The sequence below is a fragment of the Dendrobates tinctorius genome, unplaced genomic scaffold, assembly GCF_039654945.1.
Source record: "Dendrobates tinctorius isolate UK_male_01 unplaced genomic scaffold, ASM3965494v1 ptg000196l, whole genome shotgun sequence".
NCBI lineage: Eukaryota > Metazoa > Chordata > Amphibia > Anura > Dendrobatidae > Dendrobates > Dendrobates tinctorius.
Genome location: NW_027361863.1, coordinates 1,221,938 through 1,243,251, shown reverse-complemented (window position 1 = coordinate 1,243,251; position 21,314 = coordinate 1,221,938). Strand labels below are relative to the sequence as shown.

At 43.0% G+C, this 21,314-nt stretch overlaps 1 protein-coding gene across 1 annotated transcript in view; it reads right to left on the bottom strand.

Annotated features, from left to right (window-relative positions):
- ADAM12 (ADAM metallopeptidase domain 12) overlaps window positions 1-21,314 on the bottom strand; it is a 771,113-nt gene that overhangs the window by 109,017 nt on the left and 640,782 nt on the right. The window contains exons 13-14 of the mRNA XM_073552776.1: window positions 15,485-15,574; window positions 5,515-5,710 (exon numbers count right to left, since the gene is read on the bottom strand). Coding sequence (XP_073408877.1) covers window positions 5,515-5,710; window positions 15,485-15,574 — 286 coding nt within the window. The remainder of the gene's footprint in view (window positions 1-5,514; window positions 5,711-15,484; window positions 15,575-21,314) is intronic.

Here is a 21,314-nt window from a genome sequence, read left to right as displayed (position 1 = left end):
TCGGACTGGTGAAGCGCTGGCGGTAGATAGGCCTAGGGCAGCCCCAGCGAAAGATCCGCGAGGAGCGTCACTACGACTGAAGGAAAGGTGAAGGTACCCAGGCCTGAATACGGAGAGCTGTAAAGGTGCTGCGGTGTATGGCTACGGTCGTCAGGAGGACGGCCAATAAACTCGGACCTGTTGTACCCGAAAATCTGCCTCCATCTCGTCTCTGAGTCGTCTGTGCGCGGTATGCAGTGGACCACCCCCCAATCCGGGCCATTACCACATTCCTCTTAAAAAAAAATTATGCCCTCTTAAAATTAATTATGCCCCCTTTGTGCTCAATATACAGTGGGGAAAAAAAGTATTTAGTCAGTCAGCAATAGTGCAAGTTCCACCACTTAAAAAGATGAGAGGCGTCTGTAATTTACATCATAGGTAGACCTCAACTATGGGAGACAAACTGAGAAAAAAAAATCCAGAAAATCACATTGTCTGTTTTTTTTTCATTTTATTTGCAGATTATGGTGGAAAATAAGTATTTGGTCAGAAACAAGCAATCAAGATTTCTGTCTCTCACAGACCTGTAACTTCTTCTTTAAGAGTCTCCTCTTTCCTCCACTCATTACCTGGAGTAATGGCACCTGTTTAAACTTGTTATCAGTATAAAAAGACACCTGTGCACACCCTCAAACAGTCTGACTCCAAACTCCACTATGGTGAAGACCAAAGAGCTGTCAAAGGACACCAGAAACAAAATTGTAGCCCTGCACCAGGCTGGGAAGACTGAATCTGCAATAGCCAACCAGCTTGGAGTGAAGAAATCAACTGTGGGAGCAATAATTAGAAAATGGAAGACATACAAGACCACTGATAATCTCCCTCGATCTGGTGCTCCACGCAAAATCCCACCCCGTGGGGTCAGAATGATCACAAGAACGGTGAGCAAAAATCCCAGAACCATGCGGGGGGACCTAGTGAATGAACTGCAGAGAGCTGGGACCAATGTAACAAGGCCTACCATAAGTAACACACTACGCCACCATGGACTCAGATCCTGCAGTGCCAGACGTGTCCCACTGCTTAAGCCTGTACCTGTCCGGGCCCGTCTGAAGTTTGCTAGAGAGCATTTGGATGATCTAGAGGAGTTTTGGGAGAATGTCCTATGGTCTGATGAAACCAAACTGGAACTGTTTGGTAGAAACACAACTTGTCGTGTTTGGAGGAAAAAGAATACTGAGTTGCATCCATCAAACACCATACCTACTGTAAAGCATGGTGGTAGAAACATCATGCTTTGGGGCTGTTTCTCTGCAAAGGGGCCAGGACGACTGATCCGGGTACATGAAAGAATGAATGGGGCCATGTATCGTGAGATTTTGAGTGCAAACCTCCTTCCATCAGCAAGGGCATTGAAGATGAAACGTGGCTGGGTCTTTCAACATGACAATGATCCAAAGCACACCGCCAGGGCAACGAAGGAGTGGCTTCGTAAGAAGCATTTCAAGGTCCTGGAGTGGCCTAGCCAGTCTCCAGATCTCAACCCTATAGAAAACCTTTGGAGGGAGTTGAAAGTCCGTGTTGCCAAGCGAAAAGCCAAAAACATCACTGCTCTAGAGGAGATCTGCATGGAGGAATGGGCCAACATACCAACAACAGTGTGTGGCAACCTTGTGAAGACTTACAGAAAACGTTTGACCTCTGTCATTGCCAACAAAGGATATATCATAAAGTATTGAGATGAAATTTTGTTTCTGACCAAATACTTATTTTCCACCATAATATGCAAATAAAATGAAAAAAAAACAATGTGATTTTCTGGATTTTTTTTTCCTCAGTTTGTCTCCCATAGTTGAGGTCTACCTATGATGTAAATTACAGACGCCTCTCATCTTTTTAAGTGGTGGAACTTGCACTATTGCTGACTGACTAAATACTTTTTTTCCCCACTGTATAATTAAAATGATCACTGTCGTGCACCAGGAAAAAAAATTGTTCACTCCTAATCTGGATTCCCTGACAAGTGAAGCCTCTTCTGTATTTACCGGCTAAGCATGGGCGGTGCTATACAGTGATGTCATTGTACCACCTACACAGGGACATTGATGTCCAAATATGGTCCTAGCTTCTGGGACGCTGCACGACTAAAAATGAAAAATGGTAGGGCAAAGAGTGTGAACACTGCTGTACCATCAGCTTCACTTGTATCGGGTGGATGCAGACTGGAGACTGGGTGGGCCTCGTGCCGTTGCACTTGCCCTCACCAGCTAGGTTACTGATTCTGACCAGTAGGGCCCCACAAAGACTACAACAATGGTCAGTCCGCCTGGAATACTCCAACCTAGCGATCTGCCAGGAACTGCATGTGGGGGCCATGTTGCACATTTTGGGATGTGACCAGGGAACTTCAGGTTATTCCCCTGCTTCTGCTAATTACTAAATGTAATTAATTCTAATTATAACATGGGGATTGACCTCAGGGGTAACAGGAAACATCTGTCAGGCCGTGATGTTACTGTAGGAAGTCATCGCTGGTTACATCACCACTGGTAAATAAGGACATGTTTATCAGGAGCTGTGAATGAGCGGCGCAGAGCCCACTGATAAAACGTTCCATCAGCGCCATTTCCTCAGGAAGTTTTCCACTCAGGAAGCTCAGAGTTAAACATGTTTTCCAGCATCTACAATCCTGACCTGACGCTGCCGCGTGTCAGTCCACCTGGGATAATTAATGGTAAGATTCTTCGCTTAGGCTTCTTCTTCTCCAGTCCTCCGGCACTGTCTCTTGCATAATTCCTCATTTTCCAGAGCAATCTCTCTATTTTTTTTGCTCCATGAATACAGTACCAGAGAATTTTTTTTTTCATCATTTTTTCATGAAGATTTGCAGACTGGAAAAATTGGATATTTATTTATTTTTGCATGGAAATTTATCTGACAAGCTTCGTCTTCATCAGCCAATATCACACAAGCGCACATCAGTGTCCTATTATGGATTTAAGTCCCAATCCAACAGCAAAGTGCCAGCATATTAGTTAGGGACTCGCAGTTAGGATATGACTTGGAATGCGGCTGTAATACCGGTGCATTGATGAGTCCGTGTTACGCTCATGTGAATTTGGTCTAAAGCGGAGTTCTCTTCTGCAATGTAACTGCTCCATCATAAAAAACAAAAATGATGGAGTGCTGGATCCGTCACATGATGGCCATAAACAGCGCCCGCCGGACCTCATTGACTTATTATGGAGCCCATTAAGATCTGTCATGGTGTCCACCATTTTCCTGGAAAAAAATAGCGCCCCTTACTGTTCCATTCTACGATGGACCCTGAAGACATGTCAGATTCAACTCAACTTTTTTTTTTTGGTATCGTGGTATTCTTTGATTTTTTTGCATCAAATTCTTGAAAACGGCACACGCAGTTCATGAACATAGGCGCAAAGTCAAAAATTGTCTTTTTACTGTAACCTTTTTAATACCAAATAGAGCAAAAAGTCACATGTGTTGCAAAAAAAAAAAATGCGCCACAGTTTCTGGCTTACATAAAGTCACTCCGATGGGGACTGGATTACTTTTGCAACAAACTTTAAGACTTTTCACAAAAAAAATTGCAATTGATGAATAGGCCAAACACATGAAAATCCAAAAACATATCCACAATCACTAATTGAAAAAAAAAAAAGCGAACATATAAAATAGATTTTAGAAAAAGATACACATTGAAAGAAGAATATGGCACAAACAAAAAAAAAGGCAAAAACTGAACAATAAACAGTCGCAAATCCACTCATGAATCAGGTCCTTTAACTTTTTTTTAACTCCGTACTGTTACTTTTCTCCCAGAAATGTACAAATATATTGATAACAACTAGTCTAACAATGTTCGGTTAGTACCGACAGCATGGCAACCTCTAAGACACACCGGATGAGGAGAATGCTAACGCTAATATTGTCACTATATACCTACATTTCCAGGATGAAAAACAGAAGTCTGTCCTAAATCCGTCTGGCACATCTCCAGAATGGTCAATTTTTTAAGTAATGCAATTATGTATCAGAACAGACTTGTCAAAAAAGCTGACAGCTCCACTTTTGAAGGTTCTCCCGTGATCTGCTCAGCTGTAAAGGGAAGACATCTATACAAACGAGAAGGACAAGAGTCTCAAGCACAGTTAGTGCTCCTGGTTTCCACAGAGGACCTTCATTTTTCCAATCTTCATGTTTGTTACTTAAAGTGCAGCTATAGGATGTTCATGAGTGGTTTATATGATAGGGGATATAGACTGCCCAGTATTCAGCCTCTTAAACTCTCGATGGATAGTGCCTCAAATCTAGCAGCCAGCAACAGTGACTTTAGAAGCCCAAAAGTCTAATCCTACCACCCAACATTTTGGTCTCCAACTCACAACTTACAGTTAAAAGGAATACATCAATAAGATCAACCCTACAAACTGCATCTATTGACATTCAGGTATTTGAAAACAAAATCTCTCAGCACCTTTATGTCTTCTCTCTGTTGCTGCATTCCCAAGAAATCAGAGTTTTAATTCATATGCAAATGAGGCGTAGTGTATTTCCCAAGCCTCTGACCTACCAGGTTGTTTCCCTGCCCAACACTTTCCTATTTAGGTTGATTGATACAGTAGCTCACTGCCTGGTTTCCTTGTCTTGACGCTTGATGTCATACAGACAGTGAGCTATCAAGTAAGCTAAAGAGGTTGGTGCTGGGCAAGAAACAAAAACAACCTTAGGAGGTAGAGGCTTGGGAAATGCTCGGTCACACCCAGAACACTTAACACATCATTTGTATATTTATTAAAACACCAATTACTCAGGAACTCAGGAACAGATAAAAAATATAAAGAAGTTGGCGCATTTAGCTTTTAAAGACTTGCATGTCCAAATATATATGTTTTGTGGGTGTTGATCTTATTGATAGACTCCATCTGAAAGGGTTGTGTCTCATAACATGCAATCTTTTTTTAAATATGGCTACTGGAATTTTGTAGACAGAAGTCTTATCTGTTCTGATTAAATACTTAGTTCAATTCTCCTCTCCTTCTTGGCTTTCCCCTTCTATTAAGCCCATATGTCCTGATATGGCACAAAAATGAGGTTGTCTTATAAGACAACCCTTAAAGGGATCAGAGTGGAGGGATGCCCAGCGCTCTGCAATGGCGTAGGTGGTAACTTGCCATGTTGGAATAATCCCAATAGAGTGTAGTAAAAACTTCTATTTTTCAATGACTTGAAGGAAGGAGGATCCAAACCTTGAAGACCTCCACTATTCTGATACCTTTCGATCAGGAGTGGTACTGTTTCATGATAAATGCTTCCTGATGTGGCCTATCTGGATGGAGATTGAGCCGTTTGGCATTTTTGGATCCTGGTTGTGAAGAACTGGACCAAGTCTATAATGATATTACTGTAAAGTTTACAATTCTATAATTTCCTACTGATAGGAGCAAATAGTGTGAACTGGTTAGACGGATACAAAAATAAAAAAAAGGTTTCACTTAAAGGTGCACCTACCTTGACCCCACAGTGTGACGCATTGCTGCTCATGGGTCTGACACATGCCACTATAGCAGTATCCGTCGAGGGTGTAACAAGGTTGGCCATCGTGTAGATAGACGTTAGCCGGGCAGTGCGCGCTGCTTCCTGTGCAGAACTCCGGTAGATCACAAAAGTTACTGGCGTCTCGGCATGAAGTCCCACCTGGTTTAAGCTGAGAAATAAGTAGTCCAATGTTAGTTAATGTCCACATTTCTATGACTTACAGGGTTCAGAGTGAGCTCTAATCTCATAATGACATATGATCAACCTTTGAATTGAATTGAGTTGAATTGATTTACTCCAATAGTGGCCCCTTACGTGTTCATCCAACTGATTCTAATATCATCAACTGACTCATTTGCGACAAACTATATGTTGCCTAAAGCCCCACATTTTTATTTTTAATGGCTTTGGGCTCGGTCTAGAGCCATGTTGACTTAATGGATGAACGATCTGTAGGATGCTCAATCTTGTACAAGCCTCGATAGGTCCACCTGGGTCTTCTTCGCCATTTTCTTGATAGTATCAAGCCATCGGGTTGCTGGTCTTCCTCTTCGCCTTGTTCCTTCTATTCTTCCACCCATTATGACCATCTCCACTGATTTCTCTCTTTATATGATGTGTCCAAAGTTGACAAGTCGTAGCTTGGTGATCCTTGCTTTGAGTGAAAAGTCTGGCTAGATTTGTTCTAAAATTGATTTTTGTTCTTCTCATCCAAGGTATTGATAGAACCCTTCTCCTGCCGCGGTGGCTTATCTCTTAGAGAGCAAAACGATTATCAGTCCAAAATCGGACATGCTGGATACTTATCTTCCCGGACATCTGCTGTTAGAGCTATACACAATAGACTTTTGGCCAAACTCATCGATATTGATAATGTGTATGGGATGGGAGCCATACAGATAATGCACATGGCAGTGCCTGTACAGTGGAACACCAAGCTTCTGTGGTGCTGTTATATGTTCATCTATAGGATTATGCATCAGCTCCAAGGTTAATTAATACAATGGTAATAATGGAAAACTAAGAAATAAAAAATATATATCATTTTTAAAATTTTACAGTGGACATTTTTGGCCTCAAAATGACTCCTGGCCCTAAGGGGTAAAAGTGATTAGAAAACATGTTGACATCAGCTTACTTCAATTTTTCAATATGTCATCCATTAATGGATTCTAGAAAAGAAAGTCATGATGGGACATGATGCATTTGACATCCCTTTCGGAACAGTGAATAAATCCGTCATCGCGTGCGAATTAACCTGATGTCCACAGACGTTTATATGAGGGTTTTTAAATCAAGTCTCTAGCATCCAGTCTGAATAAGGCTTGTGATATTGTTGCAGTCAAAATGATGGAATCAAATGGAACCCATTATAAGTCATTATAGTCCATGGAAACAATATACTGTGTAATGCAACGTTCCAGCACAATGCCATGGGTCCATGAAGTATGGAAGCCACAACTTTGAGACTGTAAGGCTTTTATCGCATGACAGATGCAGTAGCTGAAAGGTGGCTGAACCTGCGATATGTATGGGGGGCCTCTAGACTATTCCCTGACAGATGATATCGGGTAGAGAAGGATTGGGTAACTGGAATTTTAACCCTTGATTCTTTTGTTTTCCAGTAGAGTTAACATTAGAGTTAGGACTGTTCCAATTAAAGTCACCGTGGAGTGGTGGGATGGCTTTTACATTTTTTTGATCAAAAAACATGTTAACTGAGCACCGTATATTATTTTCATACACTCTGCTGTTTAATTATTTACTGCTGGGTGTTTAATCATTATTTTTCCGTCTTTGTTTTTTTCGCCCATACACATGAATGCTTGGGTAATGTTTCTCTCCCTACTCCGACAGTACACATGAGCGCTTGGCTAAAGTTCTGTTCTCTACTCACACAATACACATGAACGCTTGTATTCTGTTTCTCTCCCTACTCCCCCATACACATGAACACTTGGGTTCTGTTCCTCTCCCTACTCCCCCATACACATGAACGCTTGGGCTCTGTTCCTCTCCCTACTCCCCCATACACATGAACGCTTGGGTTCTGTTCGTCTGCCTACTCCCCCATACACATGAACGCTTGGGTTCTGTTCCTCTCCCTACTCTCCCATACACATGAACGCTTGGGTTCTGTTCCTCTCCCTACTCCCCCATACACATGAACACTTGGGTTCTGTTCGTCTGCCTACTCCCCCATACACATGAACGTTTGTGTTCTGTTCCTCTCCCTACTCCCCCATACACATGAACACTTGGGTTCTGTTCCTCCCCCTACTCCCCCATACACATAAACGCTTGGGTTCTGTTCATCTGCCTACGCCACCATACACATGAACGTTTGTGTTCTGTTCCTCTCCCTACTCCCCCATACACATGAACATTTGTGTTCTGTTCCTCTCCCTACTCCCCCATACACATGAACGTTTGTGTTCTGTTCCTCTCCCTACTCCCCCATACACATGAACACTTTTGTCTCGTTCCTCTCCTTACTCCCCCATACACATGAACGCTTGGGTTCTTTTCTTCTCTCTACTCCCCCATACAAATGAACACTTGGATTCTGCTTGTCTCCCTTCTCCCCGATACACATGAACGCTTGGGTTCTGTTCCTCTTCCTACTCCCCCATACACATGAACACTTGGGTTCTGTTTGTCTGCCTATGCCACCATACACATGAACGCTTGTGTTCTGTTCCTCTCCCTCAATACACATGAACGCATCGGCTCTGTTCCTCTCCCTACTCCCCCATACACATGAACGCTTGGGCTCTGTTTCTCTCCTTGCTGTCCCATATACATGAGCGCTTGGGTTCTGTTCCTCTCCCTCAATACACATGAACGCTTCAGCTCTGTTCCTCTCCCTACTCCCCCATACACATGAACGCTTCGGCTCTGTTCCTCTCCCTACTCCCCCATACACATGAACGCTTGGGTTCTGTTCCTCTCCCTACTCCCCCATACACATAAACGCTTGGGTTCTGTTCCTCTCCCTACTCCCCCATACACATGAACGCTTGGGCTCTTTTTCTCTCCTTACTGTCCCATATACATGAAGGCTTGGGCTCTTTTTCTCTCCTTACTGTCCCATATACATGAATGCTTGGGTTCTGTTCCTCTCCCTCAGTTCACATGAACGCTTCGGCTCTGTTCCTCTCCCTACTCCTCCATGCACATGAACGCTTGGCTCATGTGTTGGTCTCTTGATTCCCCCATACACATGGATGCTCGGCTCATTTGTTCCTCTCTGGATGCCCCTACACCCATGGAAACTTGGCTCATGTTTTTGTCTCCTGACTCCCCCATGTATGTGATCACTTGGATCATGTGTTCCTCTCCTGACTCCCTCCCTACATGTGAACTCTTGTGTCCCTATATGGACCCCGCATACAAATGAATGCTCAGCTCATATTTTTTTCTTCTGATTCCCTTCATACACATGAAAACTTGGCTCATCTGTTGCTCTCTGGATTTCCTCATACTCATGAACGCTCAACTCATATGTACCTCTATGGACTCCCCCATAGACATGGACACTCAGCTCATGTTCCTATCCCTAATCCCGCCGTACACATGAATGCTCAGCTCATGTGTTCCTCTTCATATTCCCCCATACACATGGATGCCCGGTTTATGTGTTACTTCCTAGACTCCCCCATACACATGACCGCTCGAGTCATGTGTTCTTCTCCTAAGTTCTTACTACCTCCCTACACATGTACGATCAGCTTATGTGTTCCTCTCCCGATTTCCTCCATACACATGAACGATCAGCCTATGTGTTCTTCTCCCGACTCCCTCCATATACATGAACGATCGTCTCATGTTTGGAATCTTGACCTGTAACCAAAAAGATCGGGTATTTAAATTTCAACCACCTGACCTTTCTGCCACATCTGTTGGAGAAGAGGTTGACATTTAAGCACCCGTATCAGGAGGCTCCCATGCTCTTTCAGTAAATGGGGGTCTTTAGATAAAGCGTCATCTCGACTTCAAACTGGCACAGAGCTAATTACAGAGATGGAACATTGTCTATTCTTTTGCTTTATTAATCAGATTTTAGACATTTTTAGATTTCCATTTTTTAAAAGTGCGTTCACAATAATATTATGCCGTGGTTAAGGGCCAACATTGGTATATAATACAAACAAGATTAAATACAACCAGTGAAAGGATGAATATGTTCTGTAAGATCTCAACTTCTTTGGCTGTGAATTTTAGAACTTTCCCTAGCATCAGGGTTTTAATAGACAAATAGAAACATTTTCTTAGGGGCCATAAAATGAAAACTTTACGATGATTTCCCTCCAAAACAAACTTGTTATAACTGGATAAAAGTCTTGAGTGCCATTTGAAAATGAGAGTGATTATTATACAATGACTGGAGAGAAGGGAGAGTCTGTTTTCATTTAAGGCCTTTGTATCAATAGAGAAGAATTCTATGGGAAAGTTGCTCCCACTGACTAAAACCAGTCTCCAGCCATTACTCTTATCATTCTTTTTTGTCAGCTCAAGCTAGTGGTTTTTAACTTTTGGCAGAAAAAAATGCATTTTTGCAGCATTATCCATATAAAAAACCCACAAAACCACTCCCAATAAATAATCCAAATAAATAAGTAAACTTTAGTATAAATTTTAAAAAATTACGATAAGTGACCACAAAAATTACATGTCTCGTTGTATGGATCTTGACATCTTGTTATGTAGCGTCCAGCAAAAACATAGAGGTGCTTCTCACTAAATTAGAATATCATCAAAAAGGGAATTTATTTCAGTTCTTCAATACGAAAAGTGAAACTCATATATTGTATAGAGTGATTACAGAGTGATCTATTTCACGTGTTTATTTCTGCTAATGTTGATTATGGCTTACAGCCAATGAAAACCCAAGAGTCATTATCTCAGTAAATTAGAATACTTTATAACACCAGCTTGAAAAATGATTTTAAAATCTGAAATGTTGGCCTACTGAAATGTATGTTCAGTAAATGCACTCAGTACTTGGTCTGGGCTCCTTTTGCATAAATTACTGCATCAATGCGGCGTGGCATGGAGGCGATCAGCCTGTGGCACTGCTGAGGGGTTATGGATGCCCAGGTTGCTTTGATAGCAGCCTTCAGCTCATCTGCATTGTTGGGTCTGGTGTCTCTCATCTTCCTCTTGACAATACTCCATAGATTCTCTATGGGGTTAAGGTCAGATGAGTTTGCTGCCAATCAAGCACAGCGATACTGTTGTGTGTAAACCAGGTATTGGTACTTTTGGCAGTGTGGACAGGGGCCAAGTCCTGCTGGAGAATGACATTTCCATCTCCAAAAAGCTTGTCGGTAGAGGGAAGCATGAAGTGCTCTAAAATTTCCTGGTAGACGGCTGCGCAGACTTTGGTCTTGATAAAACACAGTGGATCTACACCAGCAGATGACATGGCTCCCAAACCATCACTGATTGTGGAAACTTCACACTAGACCTCCAACAGCTTGGATTGTGGCCTCTCCACTCTTCCTCCAGACTCTAGGACCTTGATTTCCAATTTTTTTTTTTTTTATATAAATCATCATATGAAAAATGTATTTAAAAAAATTAAAAAAATACATTTAATGTAAACACTTGATTTCGACAATAGGCCATTTTTAGATTACGGTACATATTTCCTTCAAAGAGGTTGACAATTTTATTTTGTTAGAAGGGTCATTAGGCTGATCAGAGGGTGTCCTACTACTGGAGCTCCTATTAATCAGTTTTAATCTGTGGGAAAAACCTACAGCAATTGTTCAGTTTCCCTGCAATGCACCCACAGGACAAAGGAAGTATTACATCGTTTCCAGTGACAACAGGCAGCATGTATAATACAGTACATGGATGTGTTGGGTCCTCCAGAATAACAGACGCTCTTTGAAGCCACTTTCCGCTACTGTTAATAAATGAGGAATATGATTGGGGTCCCCCTCTGTTCAATTGGGAGACGCTAATAAAAGGATGTTAGTTTTTCCAATGAGACAAAGTATTGGGTTATTATTAAGGAGTGGTGGCTCAGCAATCAGACAGTCCAATTTCCGACTGGTTTCTTACATCCAACATTTTCGATCTAAATGAAGACTGTGATGACTGGAGCCGGCTGTGGGTCTCCTGTCCTGAACTCAAAGGGCTGTTGAGTTGGGTTCACAACACTCTGGGACGGTTTGCACGTTGCAGTGAAAGAGAATGTTGGACGTGTGAAATTGCCTGAATGTGTGGAAGGACTGTAGTTGCTTGATAGATGACCACAGATGATAAGGGCTTTTTGTCTAATTTTACCTAAACTGAGATATCATCCATGAAACCAATTTACGGGATTGTCTAGTCTTATGGAAGGCGATCATTCTATAGGGTCGAACAGTGCTCTTGATACTTAAGTCTATAATGAATTGCACTCTCAGATATCTTTTTTCTGAAAAGGAAAGAACCACCTCAACCAGGTAATTGAAAAGTGTAGAGGGGAATAAGCTGCAACCAAAGGAAGCATTGCATCGGCCATTTTGAACCCAATACATCTACTATTCCTCTTTCTCCTCTCCAATTCTACCATCAGGAGGTCCCCATAAATATTAGATTGCCATCTAATCAAGCCAAAATAGGCATGTTCAGATGACTTTTATATACATGGCCTGCTCTATGTCCTGACCACACTGCTATTTTGGCTTCTGTAAGGGGTTTTGGTAGTTTTCATGGGAGCACGCAATCTGCTGAATTGTTATTACTATCAAAAATACCAGAACCCCATCAAACCCCATTTTAAGTCAACAAGGTCCGACAGAAATTTGGCTCCAACACAACTGTGGTGACTTTGGTTATAACTATAAGACCTGAGCTATTTGCAGGAATATCATGTTGGACATAGATCTTATAGGATTTTACAATGGACACCAGTGTCACTGGAATAACCATGGAGGTGTAAGCTACAAGAAATATGCATAAGTTGAATGTATCTGACCTGCGATACTGGAAAAATCCTTAAAGACAAGAGTGGTGCTGTTTCTAAATGTACACAATCCCTATGTTTGTACATCTTCAAAGTTATAGAAAAGAATCACAAAATCTGTCATATGTAAGAGGGTCATGATGCACTGGGTTCTTATCAGTCCCTGCGAAGAAAAATGAGGAATAGCCGGACAGGGAAACAATTGCCACAGGAGCAAGATTTCATTTGGAACTTATTTACTGGGAAGAGTTATATTCATGACAGACTAATAGTATTACACAGACAGAGGGAAGACAATCTGCAGAGCAGAGACGGATGGGGGAAAATATCATACAGTAAGTAGACAAATGCAATGAGGAAAAGAAAGGACTCAACGTGTTGGACCTATGTAGATGTTACTCAGCCTGTCCTCATTTGTCTTCTGAGCAGGGGATAGATGGGCAAGGGTTAACCTAATGGTAATAGTTTTTCCATAGAATATGCGCTAAGATGGACATTTATCACCTATTCACAGGAGTAAGAGAGCTGAAATAAAGTAAGAGTGACTCTGAGAGTACGCACCGAGAACGGAAGTTGACAGTAATAGGAGCCACTTTATATTAGAGTCCGCCAGAGAAAAATAGATACAGTCCCTAAAGTATGAGCCACTCTCTATTAGAGTATGCCACAGAGAAAGAGAGACCATGAGAATGGGAGCTGGTCTGTCTTAGATTCCAACACAATGAGAGAAGATTTGCCAGAGCAAGGACCACTCTGTAATAGACTACAGAGAAAAAGACATGTAGTTCCTAGAGAAGGAGCCACTTTGTATTAGACTACACCTGAGAAAAAGACATACAGTCTCTATAGAAGGAACCACTCTGTGTTAGAATACACCGGAGAAAAAGACATGTAGTTCCTAGAGGAGGAGCCACTCTGTAATAGACTACAGAGAAAAAGACATACAGTCCCTAGAGAAGGAGCCACTCTGTATTAGACTACAGAGAAAAAGACATACAGTCCCTAGAGAAGGAGCCACTCTGTATTAGACTACAGAGAAAAAGACATACAGTCCCTAGAGAAGGAGCCACTCTGTATTAGACTACAGAGAAAAAGACATACAGTCCCTAGAGAAGGAGCCACTCTGTATTAGACTACAGAGAAAAAGACATACAGTCCCTAGAGAAGGAGCCACTCTGTATTAGACTACAGAAAAAAAGACATACAGTCCCTACAGAAGGAACCACTCTGTATTAGACTACACTTGAGAAAAAGACATGTAGTTCCTAGAGAAGGAGCCACTCTATATTAAACTACACCTGAGAAAAAGACAGACAGTTCCTAAAGAAGGAACCACTCACTCTGTATTAGACTACACCGGAGAAAAAGACATGTAGTTCCTAGAGAAGGAGCCACTTTGTATTATAGTACACCAGAGAAAAAGATATACAGTCCCTAGAGAAGGGGCCACTCTGTATTAGAGCCTTGCTACTAATACACATGGCAAGGCTCTGTCTGTGCACGTGTAAGGGGATAGAATAATATTACTGTTTTATTTCTTAGTAGGTCCCGGTACCGTATGTTTTAGTGTAATATAAGTTAGTGTGTATTTGCTGCTATATTGTGGTACTGCTACACGATTATATGTATTACTGCCTATAAATAATTGTACTGCCACACTGATACGTGTAGTACCGTTTCCTGTAAAACTGTAAATATTATATGTTCCTTAGTGCAGTAATGTATATCTAGTGTTGTAATACTGCATATTGTATTTGTACTTTTGATAGGGAAAGTGTAGTGTTTATGTTTAGCCACTAGATGGGGGGCATCCTAGTGTATAGAGCTTTCAGTAGGAATTAGGATAGGAAACAGTTAACTGTAGGTGGGGCTGCTGTGTGGTAAGCAAGTGTAAATGGTTAGGTAGAGTCAGATGGGGCCAGGGTGCCCAAGCTGTCCACATGGGCTCTAGGCCCAGGACACCGCAGCAGCCACGTAATGTTGTAAAAAGAGAAGCTTAGCCATTCAGAGTCTATAGGACAGAAGTATGGTGTCAAGCAGCAGGATTGCATCAGTTCACAGTTGGAGAAAGGAAGCAGTCCGGGAAAGTACAGGGCGCAGATTGTTCGGCATGTGAAAGATCATTGCATGAGCAGATGCTCTTAGAACCGGGGTGAAACGGACTAAGGAAACCCCAAGCACAGTGAGTCTGAACAGAGAGGACACTGCGGTACCACCCAAGGTGCTACTACCCTGTAATGTACTTGAGGATGTGGAACTGAGTGCAGGGCAAGAGCAGAATGGGAACTGCATGGAACTTGCTGTTGAGGTTGTAACTGACAAGAATGTACTGTCAAGTTGTTCAAGTAAAGTTTCAGCTGTTGCATTTGAACCGGTCTGTGTCTCAATTCTTGCAAAACCAATTGCAGAAAGGCTTCAGCACCACAGTGGTATCCCTGATGGCACAGTGAGAGAAGACACAGGTATGCTGGTGAGACAATGCTGTTTTCATGTAAGAGGAGGCCAGGGCTCAAATGTACCTGAGTGCTCGGCCATGACTACGGTCCTGGACCTCCCTTATACTTGCATAGTGGGCATGGGATTTCTTGAATCCCATCCGCTATGCTGTAACATCTGACCGCTGGGGGTTGTATGCTACACAAGTACTCAGTGTCCAACCCGCAGCGTTTACTGACCGTGTGCACATACCATTAGAGTACGCCAATAGAGAGAAAGGGTCGACTAGAGGAGAAGCCACTACCTATTAAAATACTCCACAGAGAGAGAGATTCCGCAAGAAACACTCACAACAAAAAATATCTTATTACTCAAAGTTTTTGCAAAGTTTTCCAACATTTTGTGAAAATTTTATTTCGTGTTTCCAAAGTAGAATTTACCCATAAAAATACCCTTGTTTTGTCTGTATCGCACATTTTCATTGGATACATAATACACTAAATTATAACAACAGGCATTGACGTCTATGAATATGAAGAGAATCACCTTGCAGTCTTCACAGCAGAGTCCGTGAGCGCAGACGGCTCCGGGATAGAGCAGGCACGTGCTGGCATTACAGCAAGGATTTGCACATTCCTGCAAAGAAATTCAGAGGATTATCTTAGAATGGCGCAGATGTCAGTGTTTCCTTCATGTCTGAAAATGAGAGTAATGGATCCTGTAAATCCCACTTGGGCACAGAACAGATTTTTCTACATTCACATTTATGGTTTTTCAAAAAGCTTCAAAGTGAAATGATGAAACACAAGAGCAAGGTGGACACATGGAGTCAGGCTCCTACAAATTGCAGGATGATGCCGTTTGGCGCAGGAAGACTCATGAATCCAATTCATTATATACACATAACATAATTGTAATACACTGTATCCGTGGAACACTACAAGCCCCAGCATGACCCGACCACAGGAAATGACTACAATACATTCCATTCTACTCTCATCTAGTAGTTTAGTTTTATAATGTTACTTTATATGGAAGGTCACTAAGGACAGGCAGGAAAACAGGGAAATATTGTATCCAACGGTCCTTAAAGGGGCGGTTCAGCCTTTATAAAAAGAAAAAGCCTCTGACCTTAAGCTTAATAACTCATAAAAATCACCCAGCCAAAAAAAGACGCTCCTCACTGTGTAATACAAAAGGCTCCAATCCAAACGTTATCAATCCACACAGAATGAATCACAAGGAAGAGATTTTGGCAAACACCAAACCTCGTAGGAATTATTAATATCGAACCAACCCTGAGTTATATCCGTAGCCCTAATATGTGACTGTGTGCTCCCAGATAGGAGCATTTATTAATCAGCGTTACTGCGTGAGTCACATATTATTATGGAAGCATAGGGGCTGACGCGCTGTTATGGAGGGGTCTGTGGGTGAAAATTATGGGGGATCTGAGGAGGATGTACTATTATGGAGAGATCTGTGGATCACATATGGTTATTGGGGATCTGAAGATCACATACACTTATGGGGATCAGTGGAAGACTCACTGTTATAGGGATCTGTGGATAACACACTGGTATGGGGATCTGTGGATGACGCACTATTGTGGGGGATCTGTGGATAACACACTGGTATGAGGGATCTGTGGGTAATGCACTGTTATGGGGATCTGTGGATAACGCACTGGTATGAGAGATCTGTGGGTAATGCACTGTTATGGGGGATCTGTGGATAACACACTGGTATGGGGATCTGTGGATGACGCACTATTGTGGGGGATCTGTGGATAACACACTGGTATGAGGGATCTGTGGGTAATGCACTGTTATGGGGATCTGTGGATAACACACTGGTATGAGGGATCTGTAGGTAATGCACTGTTATGGGGATCTGTGGATAACACACTGGTATGAGAGATCTGTGGGTAATGCACTGTTATGGGGGATCTGTGGATGATTCACTGATATGAGAGATCTGTGGAGGATGCACTGTTATGAGGGATCTGTGGCTGACTCATTGTTATGGGGATCTGTGGATGACACACTGTTGTAGAGGGATCTGTGGATGACACACTGTTATGGGGATCTGTGGATGACACACTGTTATGGGGATCTGTGGATAATGCACTGTTATGGGGGATCTGTGGATGACACACTGTTATGAGGGATCTGTTGATAATGCACTGTTATGGGGGATCTGTGGATGACACAGTTATGGGGGATCTGTGGATGACTCACTGTTATGAGGGATCTGTGGATAATGCACTGTTATGGGGGATCTGTGGATGACACACTGTTATGGGGGATCTGTGGATAATGCACTGTTATGGGGGATCTGTGGATGACACAGTTATGGGGGATCTGTGGATGACACACTGTTATGGGGGATCTGTGGATAATGCACTGTTATGGGGGATCTGTGGATGACACAGTTATGGGGGATCTGTGGATGACTCACTGTTATGGGGGATCTGTGGATAATGCACTGTTATGGGGATCTGTGGATGACACACTGTTATGAGTGATCTGTGGATAATGCACTCACTGTTATGGGGGATCTGTGGATGACACTCACTGTTATGGCGGATCTGAGGATGACACACTGTTATGAGGGATCTGTGGATAATGCACTGTTATGGGGGATCTGTGGATGACACACCCACTGTTATGGGGGATCTGAGGATAACACACTGGTATGAAGGATCTTTAGATAATGCACTATTTTGAGGGATCTGTAGATGACGCACTACACTGGGTTCAGAATTATTAGGCAAGTTGTATTTGAGTGGATTCTTTTTATTATTGAACAACAACTATGTTCTCAATCAACCCAAAAGACTCATAGATATCAAAGCTTAATATTTTTGGAAGTTGGAGTGGGTTTTTTTAGATTTGGCTATCTGAGGAGGAAATCTGTTTGTGCAGGTAACTATTACAGTGCCGAATTATTAGGCAACTTAATAAAAAACAAATATAGACCCATCTCACTTGTTTATTTTCACCAGGTAAACCAATACAACAACACAAAATTTAGAAATAAACATTTCTGACATTCAAAAACAAAACAAAAAAAATCAGTGACCAACATAGCCACCTTTCTTTACGATGACACTCACCTTCCTTCCATCCATAGATTCTGTCAGTTGCTTGATCTGTTTACGATCAACATTGCATGCCGCAGCCACCACAGCCTCCCTGACACTGTTCGGAGAGGTGTAATGTTTTCACTCCCTGTAGATCTCACATTTTATGAGGGACCACAGGTTCTCTATGGGGTTCAGATCAGGTGAACAAGGGGGCCATGTCATTATTTTTTCTTCTTTTAGACCTTTACTGGGCAGCCACGCTGTGGAGTATTTGGATGCATGTGATGGAGCATTGTCCTGCATGAAAATCATGTTTTTCTTGAACGATGCCGACTTCTTCCTGTACCACTGCTTGAAGAAGGTGTCTTCTAGAAACTGCCAGTAGGTCTGGGAGTTGAGCTTCACTCTATCCTCAACCCGAAAAGGTCCCACAAGTTCATCTTTGATGATACCAACCTATACCAGTCCCCGCCTCCACCTTGCTGGCGTCTGAGTCAGAGTGGAGCTCTCTGCAGGCCCTGATTGGTAATATACCCAACCGGGCATTTTCCCACTGGGCCGCTGTCATGTGGGCCGTGGGCGGCAGCGCCTGATCATCTGGTCGCTTGCCAGCTGATGCGGCCACTGGCACTCCATTCTCGTCCTAGCATGAGACCTCCCCACTCGCAGCCACTCACAGCGTCGCTTGCCTGCTCTCTTCTCTGTACACAGGACCTTTGATGAGGTCACATGAGGGGAGGAGTCAGGGGTCACATGATCAGGAGCCTTTGTGCAGACCCCTGATCATGTGACCCCTGACTCCGCCCTCCTGTGACCTCATCACAGGTCCTGTGCACACAGCCCTGCCTCTTGATGTCTGCAGGACTCGGCTGTGCTGGTTGTCTTGGTGCTGGATGAGGGAAGTATGTGTGGGGTCAGGAGGGGTTTACAGGATAGATGTAGCAGAGCTGTGTGTGTACAAGGTGTACGGAGCGGAGCCGGATGTGTATGAGGCGTTCGGAACGGAGCTGCGCGTGTACGAAGTGTACGGACCGGAGCGGAGCTGTGTGTGTACGGAGTGGAGCCATATGTGTACGGGATGAACGGAGCGGAGCCAAGTGTGTACGAAGCATACAAAGCGGCCTTTTCCCACGGACACAGGAGTACACGGCAGAGCCCTGAGGAGCATTTTAAAACTCGCACATGACGTTCCACCTGAAGTGATGTGCTGGAAGCTGACCGGAAATGAGATAATTTCATGACGAGATTGTGATGGAACCAGGAATGCTTCAGATCCATCACCATGTCCTCCTCCGACAGCGCAGACAGCAGGATCGCTTTGGAATCGGGGATGCCGGCCATGTGAGCGGATCATGATATGGTGGGCACTACAATGGGAGCCGGGCTGCTATAGTACCTTTATAGAATATTTCTCTCTTTCTCTCTGTTTCTTTCTTTCTCTGTTCTTTCTCATTCTCTGTTCTGTCTTTCCCTCATTTTCTTTCTCTCTCTCTGTTCTTTCTTTCTTTCTCTCTCTAATCTTTCTTTTTACTTTCTCCTCTTTCTTTCTTTTTCTTTCCTCTCTTTCTTTCTCTCTGTTCTTTCTTTCTTTTCTTTACTTCTTTCTTTCTCTCTCTCTGTTCTTTCTTTCCCCTCTTTCTCTCTCTGTTCTTTCTTCTTTCTCTCTGTTCTTTCTTTCTCTCTCGCTCTCCTTTCTTTCTCTCTCTCTGTTTTCTTTTTTCTCTCTCTTAGTGCCAGTCAGTGTGCCTATAATGCCAGCCACTGTGCCCTCAGTGCCAGTCAGTGTGATCAGCAGTGCTAAATAGGTGCGGTTGGGCGTGGACATGGGCGTGACTAGTTGTGAAATGGGTGTGGCAGAGGCGTGGCCTAAAATTCGCAGGGGCGCACTGCGCACCGCAGTCTTTGTCCCTCTTACCTTTCTTCAAAAGTTGGGAGGTATGATAGGGGCGGCTATGACCAGGGGGTCTGGTTGCCCAATAGATAGCAGTTCTGCCAGGAATTCTGTCATCGTGCGTACAAAAGGGGACAGAGCTTTGGGAGGAGTACTGTACCTAAAAGCAATAAATAGGACTGAGCTGAAATACTGGGCACAGCTATGACTACATGTTATATAGTCGTGTTAATCTCCTCTCACTTCTTGTAACCTACAAGTGTACAAAGATATTATATAGTCACCATGTGACTAGTGGGCCTGTGTAACTTCAAATGCCAGGGCTGAATTTTAGTCCCAGTCTGGCCCTGGCTCTCTGCCCTTTACTGATCCAGCCTCGGGCCCATCCATCTGGCCAATCAAGAGTCGCTCTCATTTCATCAGTCCATAAACCTTAGAAAAATCAGTCTTAAGATATTTCTTGGCCCAGTCTTGACATTTTATCTTATGTTTCTTGTTGAATGGTGGTCCAGCCTTCCTTACCTGGCCATGTCCCTGAGTATGGCACACCTTGAGCTTTTTGATACTCCAGTAACGTTGCAGCTCTGAAATATGGCAAAACTGGTGGCAAATGGCATTTTGGCAGCTTCACGCTTGATTTTCCTCACTTCATGGGCAGTTATTTTGCGTTTTTTTTTATCAACACGCTTCTTGCGATCCTGTTGGCTATTTTCCATGAAACGCTTCATTGTTTGGTGATCACGCTTCAAAAGTTTGGCAATTTCTAGACTGCTGCATCCCTCTGCAAGACATCTCACAATTTTTGACTTTTCAGAGTCCGTCAAATCTCTCTTCTGACCCATTTTGCCAAAGGAAAGGAAGTTGCCTAATAATTAAGCACACCTTATATAGGGTGTTGATGTCATTAGACCACACCCCTCCTCATTACAGAGATGCAAATCACCTGATTTACATAATTGGCAGTTGGCTTTCAAGCCTATACAGCTTGCAGTAGGACAACATGTATAAAAAGGACGATGTGATCAAAATACTCATTTGCCTAATATTTCTGCACTCAGTGTATTATGTGGGATCTGTGGATGACACATTGTTATGGGAGATCTGTGGATGATGTACTATTATGGGGGATCTATGGATGATGCACTGTTATGAAGGATCTGTGGATGACTCACTATTATGGGGGATCTGTGGGTGACTCACTGTCATGGGGATCTGTGGATGATGCACGATTATGGGGGATCTGTTGATGATGCACTATTATGGGGATCTGTGGATGACACACTATGATGGGGGGGATCTGTGGATGATGAACTGTTATGGGGGATCTGTGAATGATGCACTATTATAGAGGATCTGTTGATGATGCATTATTATGGGGATCTGTTGATGATGCACTA